Below are 12,542 nucleotides of genomic sequence, written 5' to 3' on the forward strand. Positions count from 1 at the left end.
TAGCCATTTTCAGTTTTATTTTTGCCATTTTCATTTTTGGTTTTGCTGTATTGTAATTGAAAAATGGGTTTCATTCTATTGCTGCTTTAAAACCTCTTTTTGGTTTCAGTTTTGGTTTTTCGAGACAGGGTTTCTCTGTGCAGTCCTGGCTGTCCTGGAACTCACTCTGTAGACCAGGCTGGCCTCAAACTCAGAGATTCACCTGCCTCTGCCTCCCAAGGGCTGGGATTAAAGGTGTGTGCCACTTCTGCCTGGCTCAAACATCATTTTTAAAAGATATGAATTTATAAAATTTGGTAAGCATCCTAAAAGCTATAGAATATAGGGATTTCGTTTATGAACATAATATTTAGAGTCCTGGCCTCTCCTCCACTGCTTTACTGTCTTTATCATCTTCCCTGCCAAGGAACAGGAACATAGAAATGAGGTTGTTCCCAATTCTGTCTCCGTGAATGTCACCTTCCATTGGTTAAGAGAAAATAAGTCATGTCCTATGAAATTATATATTACAATTTGAATACTGTCTGAGTAAACAGGAGGTCAAACCAACTACATGTACCGTTGCTTCCTCAAGGCAGGCTCAGAATATTCACCCCCACGATCCAATCCTTGCCTCTCCTGAGGGCAGAGCAAACTCACAGGAGTCCCTTTAAGGTTTTCCACAGCTCTCCTCCTGAATCAGCAGGGCTTGCTTCCTTGCATGCCAAGTTTGTTCATCCAAGACTACAATAGGGGAGTCAGAACCCTGGCGCTCACCAAAGGTTGTGGAAGAAATGCTGCCCGCTGCCCTCTTGCACTGCAGTACCCATAGCATTCAGAAGGGTGCCAGTGCTGGGCTCTGCCAGGAAACTGCACAAGCTGTGTTCCTTTCCCTCTGTCAGTGCCTGCCCTCCTCTTGCCCATTGTCCTCTGTAGTCATCTGTAGCATCTGTGTAATGAGACTGGAAGGGATTTCAACTCAGTCTTTCAGCCTTGATAATCTCTTTTCTTAGTCCCCAGTTGAGGTACTTAACCACTACAGTTTCTGTGAGGGGCTAGATTTCCTTCTCCACTCAGCGATACAGTATAGGTTACCTTTCCCAGCTCTTTTGAAGCTCTTTCTGACAATCACAACATACCTTAACCCTAAGAGAAACCTATTTACTCATATTTTTAAAATAGATTCTACATATTTTTATCTATTCCCCCTTAGATTCCCTTCCTATGTAATTGTAAAAGGAGAAGAAATCAAAACCCTTCATCTTGATTTGGACTGAAAGGAAACATTTGCATTGCCTCCAGACACAACTCATCCTTGGAAAGTTGGAGTCTCTCATCCTAAAATGCTAGTTACATGGACACACACATGCACACACATAGACACAAAGACATACAGGCACACACACACAGACACAAACAGCCACACACACAGAGACACACATGCACACAGACATACACAGGCACATGCAGAGACACAGACACATGCACACAGACTCACACAGGCACACACAGACACACATAGACACACACATACACAGGCACACACAGACACACACATAGACACACAGATACATACAGACACACATAATAGACACAAACAGAGACACAGAGATACACATAGACACACAGGCACACACATACACAGACACATGCAGACACAAACATATACACAGAGATATACACACAGACACACACATAGACACACAGGCACACAGGCACAGAGGCACAGAGGCACACACACACACACACACGCACACCAGGGGAAGAGAAAATGATGTCTGTACTTCTTATCCTAATTCCTTCACTTTTCTTTTTCTTTCTTTTCTTTTTTTGCATTTTTCCATTAATTAATTTACTTATTTTATATCCTGATTGCTGACCCCCTCTCCCAGTCCCCTCCTCACATAGTCCCTTGCCCTGTGAGAGGGTGGAACCCCCTATATCTCCCCACCCCAGCACATGAAACAAATACTGTGATTAGTATTAAGAAATTCTATGTTTATCAAACAAACGACCTTGGCAAAGGCTCCAAGACTTTATTTCTTTTTTGTTTTCTTTTGGTTCATTGGTTCGTTGGTTTTTGAGACAGAGTTTCTCTATATAGCTCTGGATGAACTGGAACTCACTCTGTAGACCAGGATAGCTTCCAACTCACAGAGTTGCCCGCCTGCTGCTGCCTCCCAAGTGCTGGAATAAAAGGCGTGCATCGCCACCACCTGAGAGCTTGTGTTTTTAACCTGTTGTGACAGTTACAAAGCATTTCTGCAAATTATTTGCTATGTTTCCAACAACATACAAGGTTTTGGTGCCCTTGTCTTTGAATTTGAGTGTGTGTGAGATGGCTACAGAAAGGAAATCGTTGGATAGGATGCTGTGTTCTGAGAGGAGGTCATAAGAGACATCACAGCTTTACACACTTGCTTACCAGAAACACTCCTGGATCCCCAGTTCAAGTCTTACTATTGTAATACCAGCATTATGAAGAGGGCACAGTATGCTTGCCTAAACAAAGACATGCATAATGACAATACCAGTTGATATGCCAGCATGGATGACAGGAATTTCACAAGGTCTTACTCTTAGATGAAGAGCTACTGGCAGTCATTCAGCTGCTGCAATGAGAGAGAAGCAATCACTTTTCTCCAGGGAGTAAGCTCTCCCAAATGGTTAGCCCCAAACACGTGTACTTAACAAGCAACACCAAATGGACTCAATAGGTTGTGAGTGGGGGTGGTGCACATGCATGCCCTCATGCTACATAGTGAGACCCCATCTAAAAACAATGAATGTAATAAAAGAAAATAGCTCTGGGCAGTGGTGGCGCACACCTTTAATCCCAGCACTTGGGAGTCAGAGCCAGGCGGATTTCTGAGTTTGAGGCCAGCCTGGTCTACAGAGTGAGTTCCAGGACAGCCAGGGCTACACAGAAAAACCCTGTTGTGGAAAAAAAAAAAAAAAAAAGGAAAAAAAATATAAACACTGGCCGAATGGATTTTCTTCTTTAAAAATATTATATGCATAGGTATTTTGCCTGCAAACATGTCGGTACACCACGTGTGTGGAATGCCTACAGAGTCCAGGAAAGAGCATTGATCTCTTAGGACTGGAGTTACAGAGAGTCGTGAGTTTTCATGTAAGTGCTGGGAGTCAAACCTGTGTCCTTTGGAAGAGCAGCCAGTGCTCTCTAGCTCCCCTTAGTGGATTGGTTTTTTTTTTTAAAGTATGATCCAACCAAATAATGTCAACAAGAGCCACACCTGAAATGTAAACACCAAATAACTTAGAAAGTAGAAGTATGGAAAGCAATAGGTTTTAAACACGCATGTGTGTGTGGCAATGTTAATTACAGAAGCAGCTGTGGACTTGAGAGGGGAGTGTGAGAGGAAAAGGAACAGAGACAATGTGAATACGGTCGTGAGGAGTCATGTACACAATGCTCAAAAAGCGAAACTAAAAGTTGTGGGAAAATATATTGAACTATGACATATATCCCTTAAAATACATAATTACTATATACTGTTCAAAAATACATTTCATAAAGGCATGCCAGAGAGTGCCCAAAAGAAAGCTGGAACTGCCATATTCATGCTAGGAACAATCTATGTTTTGTTTTTCTTTTCATTTATTTTTGAGATAATATAACCATATAATTTCTCCCTTCCCTTTATCTCCCTCTTAACCCCTCCTTGCTCTCTTTCAAAGTCATGACCTCTTTTTTTCATGAATTGTTGCTACATGCATATGTGTGTGTGTGTGTGTGTGTGTGTGTGTATACCTATATATATTCCTAAATACAATCTTAGTCTGCATAATGTTACTTGTATGTCGTAGTAACCACGATGTTATTTTTCCAAAGTTATATAATCACTAAATTGTTCTAATATTATATAAAGTATTTACTCATTGTTGCTCTGTGTTACTAGGAAATCAACGTTGATGAAATAGTCTAGCCAATTAATTCAACAAATAAGCAACAAGAACAGTATGTCCATGAGGGATTGATGTCTAAAGTTGCTACAGTATTATTTAAAGTGTTCGTTTTTCATTGAAATATGACAAGATAAAAATGGCAAAGTAAGAGCACAAAAATTTCTTTTTTCCAAAATATGACTAAGATTTCGATATTGGCTGATCATTGAAATCAGCATTTTTAGGACCATAAAAATAACACAAAGGCTTATGTTTCTCAGGAAATGAATGAGAGACTCTCGGAAAGCAGGCAATTGTTATGGTGTTTATACTTGTCTTCATTCCACTCTGTATCTGGCATAGTCTGAGGAAGTAACATTAGCCCAGTGCTCTCCAGAGCCAAATGCTGGTGAAACTTATAGAAAGCTTAAGTCTCACAGACAGTTATTATTTGATCTCTTCAGTAGCTTCTTGGAAGACCCCTCTTATAAGTTCGTTCATGTTGGACCAAACTTTGAAGTCACCCAGTAGAAAATTTTATCTCAATAGGGTTATTTGAAGGAAGTTTTAATAATAAAAGTGTCAATCTAGCTGGGCAGTGGTGGTGCACACCTTGAATCCCAGCACTTGGGAGGCAGAGGCAGGCGGATTTCTGAGTTCGAGGCCAGCCTGGTCTACAGAGTGAGTTCCAGGACAGCCAGGACTACACAGAGAAACCCTGTCTCAAAAAACCAAAAAAAAAAGTGCCAATCTAATAGAAAGAAAAATGTACCCAAAACATTTATATTTCAGTTTACTGACTCTGTACCCCACGGGGGGGGGGGTTGATTTTCTAATATTCAAAAGAAACTAACCTTGAAGAACCTTAGCAACTGTCTTCATTGACAGTCTAAACCTCTGGTGTTGCTATGTGGTCCAGGCTGGACTTGAACTCAGTATGTAGGCCAAGCTGGACTTTATTCTGACTCAGCCTCTTAAGTTCTGGGATTGTAAGCATTCACTAACATGCCTACTTTGTCTGCTTACTTCCTTTAAATATATTTCTTGTTTGAGTTTTTTCTGGGGAGGGGTGTTTGAGACAGGGTTTTTCTGTGTAGCCTTGGCTGTCCTGGAACTTGCTTTGTAGATCAGACTGGCCTTGAACTCACAAACAACTCTAGTAGATCTGCCCGCCACTGCCTCCCGAGTGCTGAGACTAAAGGCATGCACCACCATGCCCTGCTGAAGGCTTGTTTTTCTTTCTTTGTTTTTTTAGCTACAACCGTGACACCAATTCATGTATCTTTCTTTGGGTGTATTTTATTTTCCTGCCTAGGTACTTATATCCCAATCTAGTGTTGTAGATTGAAAAGTCTGAAAGTGTAATGAGTTGAAACAGTTGAGGTTAGGTTGTAGTTCACATGCAAATACTACATGAAAAAAACAATTCTTTCACTAGGGACTGGAGAGCTAGCTGGCTTAGCAGTTAAAACACTTGATGTGCAATTATGAAGATGTCAATAATGAAAAATGGAGTTCAGATCCCAGGACCACATAGCAATCCAGGTGTCTAGCCAACACCTCTAAGTAGTTCTAGTGCTGAGATCTTGACAAGTTCTTCCAGCCTCTGCAAGTACAAGCATGTACACACACACACACACACACACACACACACACACATACACTCACACACACAGAGCAGGCATGTGCCCCTGCAAGGATGCATGTACGTGCACTCAAATATTTTGTGTGTGTTTGACATGAGACACTGTTCACTTAAAATAATAACACAAAAGTAAGTCAAGACCAGCTGACATAATGAGTTCCAGGCAAGTGTGGGTTACAGACTGAGACTCTGGATCAAAAATCATAATAATAATTTTAAATATATTCAGCATCAGTGACTTAGGAAATGCATTTGCTGCTACACATCCATTAGGGCAGCTAACTCTTATCATTCTACCCTAATTAAACAAAAAGATCTGCCCTAATTTGTTTTTCAAGGGTAGAAGGATGGTTCAGAAAGTAAAGCACAAAGGGAAAGGACCTGATTCACATCTCCAGAACACCTGTAAAATGTCAGGCTTGGAGGGATAAAGGGTGGGGATTGTTAGCCTGCTTGCTTGTTTTTGGTTTCTTGGAGGTTTTGTTGTAGACAGACTCACCAGGTAGGCATGACTGGCCTGGGACTCGTTATGTAGACCAGTCTGGCTGGAAACTTGCAGAGGTCTGCCTGTCCTTGCCTCCTGAGTGCTCAGGATCAAAGGCATGTGCCATTCCACTGGGTGGCATATGTTTTTAATCCCAGAATTTGAGAAGGCAAAGACAGGCAGATCCCTGGGGCTCTCTGGCCTTAGGGTCTACTTGGAGGGCTCCTGGCCATTAAGAGACTATCCAAAAAACAAAGTGGATAGTCTTCCTTGGCTTGTCCTCTTGCCTCTACACACAGGCATGCATGAGCACCTACACATGCCTATGTAACCACACAGGAATACATATACATACATACACATATACATACACACATAATATATTTCTATATACTAATAATGAGCAAGCATATGGAAACTGAGATCAAAAGTCCAAAATCATTTATAATGGCTTCAAAGAAAATTAGTATTTTAGAGTACCTTTAACAAATGCATAAAGGATCTCAATGCCAATAAAAGAAATTAAAAAAAAAAAAAAACACCTTGCCGGGCGGTGGTGGTGCACGCCTTTAATCCCAGCACTTGGGAGGCAGAGGCAGGCAGATTTCTGAGTTCCAGGCCAGCCTGGTCTACAGAGTGAGTTCCAGGACAGCCAGGGCTACACAGAGAAACCCTGTCTCGAAAAACCAAAAAACCAAAAAAAAACCAACAACAACAAAAAAACAAAACAACAAAAAAAAAAACAACAACAAAAAAAAACAAAACAACAAAAAAAACCACACATTGATGAACAAAGACAGATTCTGTTCCTGAGTTAGTACAATCAGCATAGAAATGGTGTCAGCTTCTCCCGCAAATTGGTCTATTAATTTAACACAATTTCCAGCAGTGCCTTTTTGCACTCACAGACATGTTGATTCTAAAATTATATGGATGCGCACAGCCTCGAGAATAACTAAAGACATGCTATAAAATAAAAATGAGGATGGAGGGGTCACTCTACTCCATAGCAATGCAATGTATACGGAAGATCTTTGATTTACACTCCTTACCTCTAGACAAACCAATTCTAAATTGAAAACATCCTAAGACAAGCATGCACTTACTGTGCCTGACCTACTGAACACAGTGGTTGAGCATCGCACTGCAATGTGGAATCTTGGCTGATTTGCCCTCGCCTTTGCATAGGTGACTGAACACTGCCCTGCATCTCCAGAGATGATCTGACTTTGGGTTGGATTTGATTGAACCTGTTGATATAAGGATTAGAAGTTAACATGAAAGAGCGACCAGCAAATACAACAGAAAAGGAACAAAATGCATGCGCCATTGATTTGATGGCACTGTTTGGGACAGTTAAGTACAGTATGAGAATAAAGAAAGGTGCAATGAGTCCTTTGACCTGGCTTCCTGGGGAGACAGTGGAGGGTGTTAGCGTGCATAGGAGACAATTTCTGGATATAGTTTCCTATCGAAATAGCAGTAGTCTCCAAGAGTAGTCCCCTTAACTGCCCCCATCCTAGCCGATTTCCCCAGGGAATCCTAGGAGCACAGCTTCCAGGCCACTCAGTCTTTATACACACTATCAAGAAAGAACAAGCCGAACAGATGGGACAAGCACTTGGAAGGTGCGGAACTTCGTGGGGAGAGGGTTCCTATCCGTGGGGATCGTGTCAGTGGGGTGAAGCAAGTCTGGCCCAAGCACTACAGCCACTCTGCGGCAGCTGGACCCTGGATGAGTTAATCATACCTGCCGAACTAGCAGAAGGGCTACTGTCTTGAGCCTGCAGCGAGGGGGCGGAGCTGAGCAGCCGCAAGTCTGGAGGGAGGGCGGGCGGAGAGCTACAGAAGCGGCGGTGCTGGGGGCGGAGCACTGGAGGCTGCAGGGACCCCGGAGCCCTAGGGCGGGGCTGCGGACAGCAACGGGTGGCGTGGCGTGGCGTGGCACACTGAGCTGTATCTGCAGCAGGTGAGCGGTGAGCCAGGCCAATGGCGGTGACTGCGGCCCTCTCTGCGGCGGCGGCGGCGGCAGCCCTGTCTAGCCTGGCAGTGCGACTGTCGCGTTGGGCGGCGACACGCAGCTCCTATGGTGCCTTCTGCAAGGGGCTCACGCGCACGCTACTCACTTTCTTCGACCTGGCCTGGCGCCTGCGCGTGAACTTCCCCTACTTCTACATGGTGGCCTCCGTGATGCTCAACGTCCGCCTGCAGGTGCGGATCGAGTGAGCAGACGCCCGCCGCCGCTGCGGAGAGGGCCACCCGCGCCTTCCGCGCCATCGCCATCCTGGCGGCCACAGGAAGGACAGCGGGGCCGCACAGTGCCTCGAGACTGCGGCGGGGGGCGCAGGCGGCACGGCCCGGGCCTCTCCATTTTAGGTCTCTGCCGAGGGCCTAAGGAACCGCATCCCACACCGCAAAAACCCTCACAGCCCAGCCCTTTCCCTCTGCATCCAGAGAATCACCAGTGTCTGGCAAACCTGTTGCCTCCCCATTGGCTGAAAGCGGCACAGCCCAAAAGGAGGGATGCTGCTACCACAGGACTTGATTTACCAGGCCCTGTGCCTGAAGGTAGGCGACTGCAGGTTGGAATGGGGGCAGGTGGGCATGTGGCCACGGCATCTAAATGCCCAGACACCTGGTTTGTGGGAGTAGACAATACAGCAGGACACACCTGCTGCCTAGCCAAGCTGGGAAACTAAAAAGGTAGGCGAGGCTCTTCCAGTTCCCTGGTAGTGTGATTCCTTAATGGGGTGGGTGAGGGGCATCTTGGAGGGTCAGCTTATCACCAGCACACAGACAGGGAGCCCATTCTCACCCACCTTCCAGGCATCCAATGCCTTTTTATGCAGAGGACTCATGAGATGTCACCCTGAATGGGAGAGGATTGGGCCAGTGAGCTCCCAGGGAGGCCCTAGACAATTAAGATTTATCCATCCATCTCAACCTAAGTCAGGTGAGCCGATAAAATGAACAGTTCTTTTTGAACCAATCAGCAGGCCTGTCCCCTTCTTGGCAGGGAGGCCCAAGGATAATCTCTGCAGCTGTTCACAGCCCTTCCCAAATTGCCTCTAGCACTGTTGGGGATGGGGGCAGGGGACTGGACTCAGCCACTTATTCCCCTAACCGGGTCTGAGGGCATTCCTGAGGCTCTGCATCTGCAGACAGGGAAGACAGGAAATACTTGGTTCTAACCATCTCTTCCCCCACAAGCTGCTTTCTCCCGCCCTCCCTGTCTGCCCAGGCTCCCTGAAGGAGCTGCAGTGACACTCCAGAGACCCAGAAGCCTGTCTACCAGCCAGGAGTGGCAAGGCTGCTGTGTGCCACAGGATGTGAAGAAGTGGGAAGGACTCCAGAAGCAGGCAGCTGCTCTCAGAATAGGACAGAGAAGGGGAGTGCACAGGAGGCCAACTCTGAAGTCTCTCTTTCTTTCTCAGGCATTGGTCTTCCCGATGATGGCTCACCCCTTCTCTGAACAGTTCAACTTGGATCCTAGAGGTGCCACTGCTCCTGTGGCAGCCCGGGGAGCAGCTGAGAGAAAGGCCTGCCTAAAAGAAGGACCTTTCTGCTGAGCCCAGAGGGGTAAGGTGGCTCAGGTCTCCTGGTCCCTCCACAGAAAAGATGCCAGTGTACCTTGGACACTGCTATCTTCTAGCGACACTGTGAGGGAGATGTGTTCTCCCATCTCATGAACTCGATGGGGCTTAAGGAAGGGCCTGGGGTTTGCCCTTGTTACACAGAGAAGAGGACGCTGAACCAGCATTCCTCCACCCTTTCTGCAGTTTCTTCATGACCTGGCAGGACACTGGGGTTGGGAGGGAGTAGAGAGCTACCAAGGGACATAGGGAGAAAGAGAGGCCATGAGATAGGGTAGCTAGGCATCTGTACTTCATTGGAGTGGTCTGGAAGACAGGTGAACAGTTGATTTTATAAACAGAGAAGAAGATTCAAGAATTTCCTAAAATGTCTAGTCCCCCACCAGAGCCAAGCCCCCCACTTCTCTGGTGCTTGACCAAGGGCTCCTGAGCACTTGTGTGCTAGTGGATTGCAGTGATAAGTGCATTGTGGTTAATAGGGTCATGATGTCACTGGAAGGCCGAGGAGATGTGGGCTGAGACCCACGGTATGGCCCTGTTTCTCTGTTCCAGGCTTTCAGGCGCATCCCTGGCATCACATGGGAAATCTCGTCCAGATAAGCTGAGAACAGCCTGTCCAGGAGGCCCTATGTAGGCTAGAAGTTATAATCTCTAAATGCCCAAGAATGGCCCAAGGGATACTTTTACTACTTATCCCATACTCCCCCAGCTCCTCTGGCACTGGTATCTCAAGGTCTACTCCTTCCATTCCTGATACGGAAACCTTCAGCACGCCAGCCAGCCCCGGGGACAGAGTGGCACAACTGGCCACTCAGAGTCAGGGACCCAGATGAAGATCTCAGTTTGTCTCACCCAAAGGGCACAAACTGAAAGGTGGCTGCCATGTGGCCTCTGCTGCTCATCATAAGACAGGGCTGATGTCTCCCTTCTCCCAAGTTCCACTAGTAGTCCATGTATGTATATCTGAATGCATGTGTGTGCTTGTATGTAAATGTGTATGGGGGGTGGAGCCATTGGGTAGGGAGAAGAGCTCCTGGGGGTCCCCTGTTTCCCAAGTACAGGAAAGATCATGGACTACTAGGAGAAATGAGTATGAAGTCTGAGGCCCCTTCCTTCCTCTTAGACCTTAGACTACAGAAAGGCCCGTCCCTGAGCATGCTCAGGCATGGCTATGGTGTGAGATCAGAGGCACTGATATTGGGCTGGACTTTGGACCCAGTGCTGTCAGTCAGGAGGGGGCAGAGCTAAGACCCAACATTGAGTTCATGTCTCATTCTGGTCCTGGTTAGTCTGTGAGCTTCTGCTTTCCATCCCCTTAGCTACTCTTGTTCGTCCGTGGTGCCCTCTCTGTACGATGTCATGGCGCACTTTATTTGCAGTCTGTATTGCAGGCAGTGGAGCTTCAACAAATTCAGAGACTTAACCTGGATGACCTTACATTTCTGTGTGTGATGGGACTCTGAATGGCCAGTGCTGTCTGGTCAGAGGTGTGGCTTCTGAAGTTGTCACATGTTGTTGTCTCCCAAAGGTAAAAGAAAATCTGTACACCAAACTGCCTGGTTTTTCTCTTGTTTCTGCTGAGTGCCATGCCATACCCTGGGTCGGGAAGTGGGTGGGATATGGGACAGCAAGCTCCAAGCCAAGAGGGCAATCCAGAGCTGACCAGGGAAACTTCTTCAGAACCTCCTTCCAGATCGCTCTTGACAGGACCAGCACCGTCTGCTCCCCCCCACCTCCATGGGCCAAATGAGTGACATTGGAGCCAGGCCCAGAATGTTCTAGTTGATCAAGAAGCATAGATCTTCTCTTTTCTTCTAGAGACTGATGTAAAAAAAAAAATGATTCCCTGAAGTTGAACTTCGAGGGTAAAAGGAACTGTAACTGGTCTTCTGCAGAGGTCACTTTGCAGCTCAGACTTCTGAAAAGACAAAGCTCGCATATAGCATTGGTGCTCTATGCCTGTTTTCTCCTAGCCTTAAGGATCTGACATTAGTCCACTCAGAGTAACACTGCATTGGGCTACCCCAGTGACACCAGGAACTGCTAGGGTTCAGGTGAGAGGGTGTTTGGCAAGCAATCAAAAACCTAAATGAGATTAAGTTGGGGGAGCCAGGAGGTAGTGGCTCACGCCTTTAGTCCCAGCACTTGGGAGGCAGAAGCAGACAGATCTCCAAGTTCAAGGCCAACCTAGACTACAGAGCAAGTTCCAGGACAGCTGGGGCTACACAGAGAACCCTGTCTCAAAACACCACCCCCAAATAAAAAGAAGGTGGAGGAGGATAGAGAGAGGGAGTGGGGCTCAAGGGGAGGGCAGGATAGGGAGGAAGCTACAGACTGGAAGGGGGAACTCAAGGCTAGTGTGTGTCTGGAAGAGTCCAGAAGCCTGGGGAGGAAGACACTTGAACGTGTGGGAGGAGAGCCCATCATACACAATGCTATACACCATAAACCATGCTCCAGCTGAGGAGTAGTACACCCTGAGTAGAGGTTACACTCACTACATGCCTGCAAGGGCTCCCAAGGAGTCAGAAACTATAATGAGGACTCCTAACACCGCTGTATGTGAGTTCATGTAGCATGTACCAGATACATTAGACCCAAGTCCCTGAGCTCTGCTCTCTTCTTCCGGGGTACCTCCTTAGGATGCTGATGGTTCTAGCACTCTCAGATCACATGACCTAGCAAACCAGGCAATGGAATACCTAACCCAGAACCAGGAGCCCTACATGATAGTGAGAGAAGGCCACCTAGGGCTACAGAGGAGGCAGGCAGGCTGGAGCTGCAATGGTCATACAGAAAAGCCTGAGGCAAGTTCTCCTCCTGTATGTGATCCCTGACACAGCAGAGCGTACCACACACAAGTAACCTTCGTTAAGTAATCTTCACGTGCTTTGACATTAGTCATCAGGTCATGGGGCAGCCTTGTTACTAG

The 12,542-nt window shown here is 46.4% G+C and overlaps 1 protein-coding gene across 1 annotated transcript; it reads left to right on the top strand.

The window, feature by feature from the left end:
- The first annotated feature begins 7,810 nt into the window (after positions 1-7,810).
- Positions 7,811-11,162, top strand: LOC117694446 (small integral membrane protein 10-like protein 2A). The gene is made up of 3 exons (XM_034485350.2): positions 7,811-8,585; positions 9,452-9,596; positions 10,163-11,162. Exon 1 carries the CDS (start codon positions 8,007-8,009, stop codon positions 8,241-8,243), a length of 237 nt encoding a protein of 78 aa, XP_034341241.1. The 5' UTR covers positions 7,811-8,006; the 3' UTR covers positions 8,244-8,585; positions 9,452-9,596; positions 10,163-11,162.
- Positions 11,163-12,542: the final 1,380 nt, after the last annotated feature.

The sequence above is a fragment of the Arvicanthis niloticus genome, chromosome X (genome assembly GCF_011762505.2).
Source record: "Arvicanthis niloticus isolate mArvNil1 chromosome X, mArvNil1.pat.X, whole genome shotgun sequence".
NCBI lineage: Eukaryota > Metazoa > Chordata > Mammalia > Rodentia > Muridae > Arvicanthis > Arvicanthis niloticus.

Coding starts and splice junctions, on each gene's coding strand:
- LOC117694446 (XM_034485350.2), top strand. CDS start 8,007: ATGGCGGTGACTGCGGCCCTCTCTGCGGCGGCGGCGGCGGCAGCCCTG.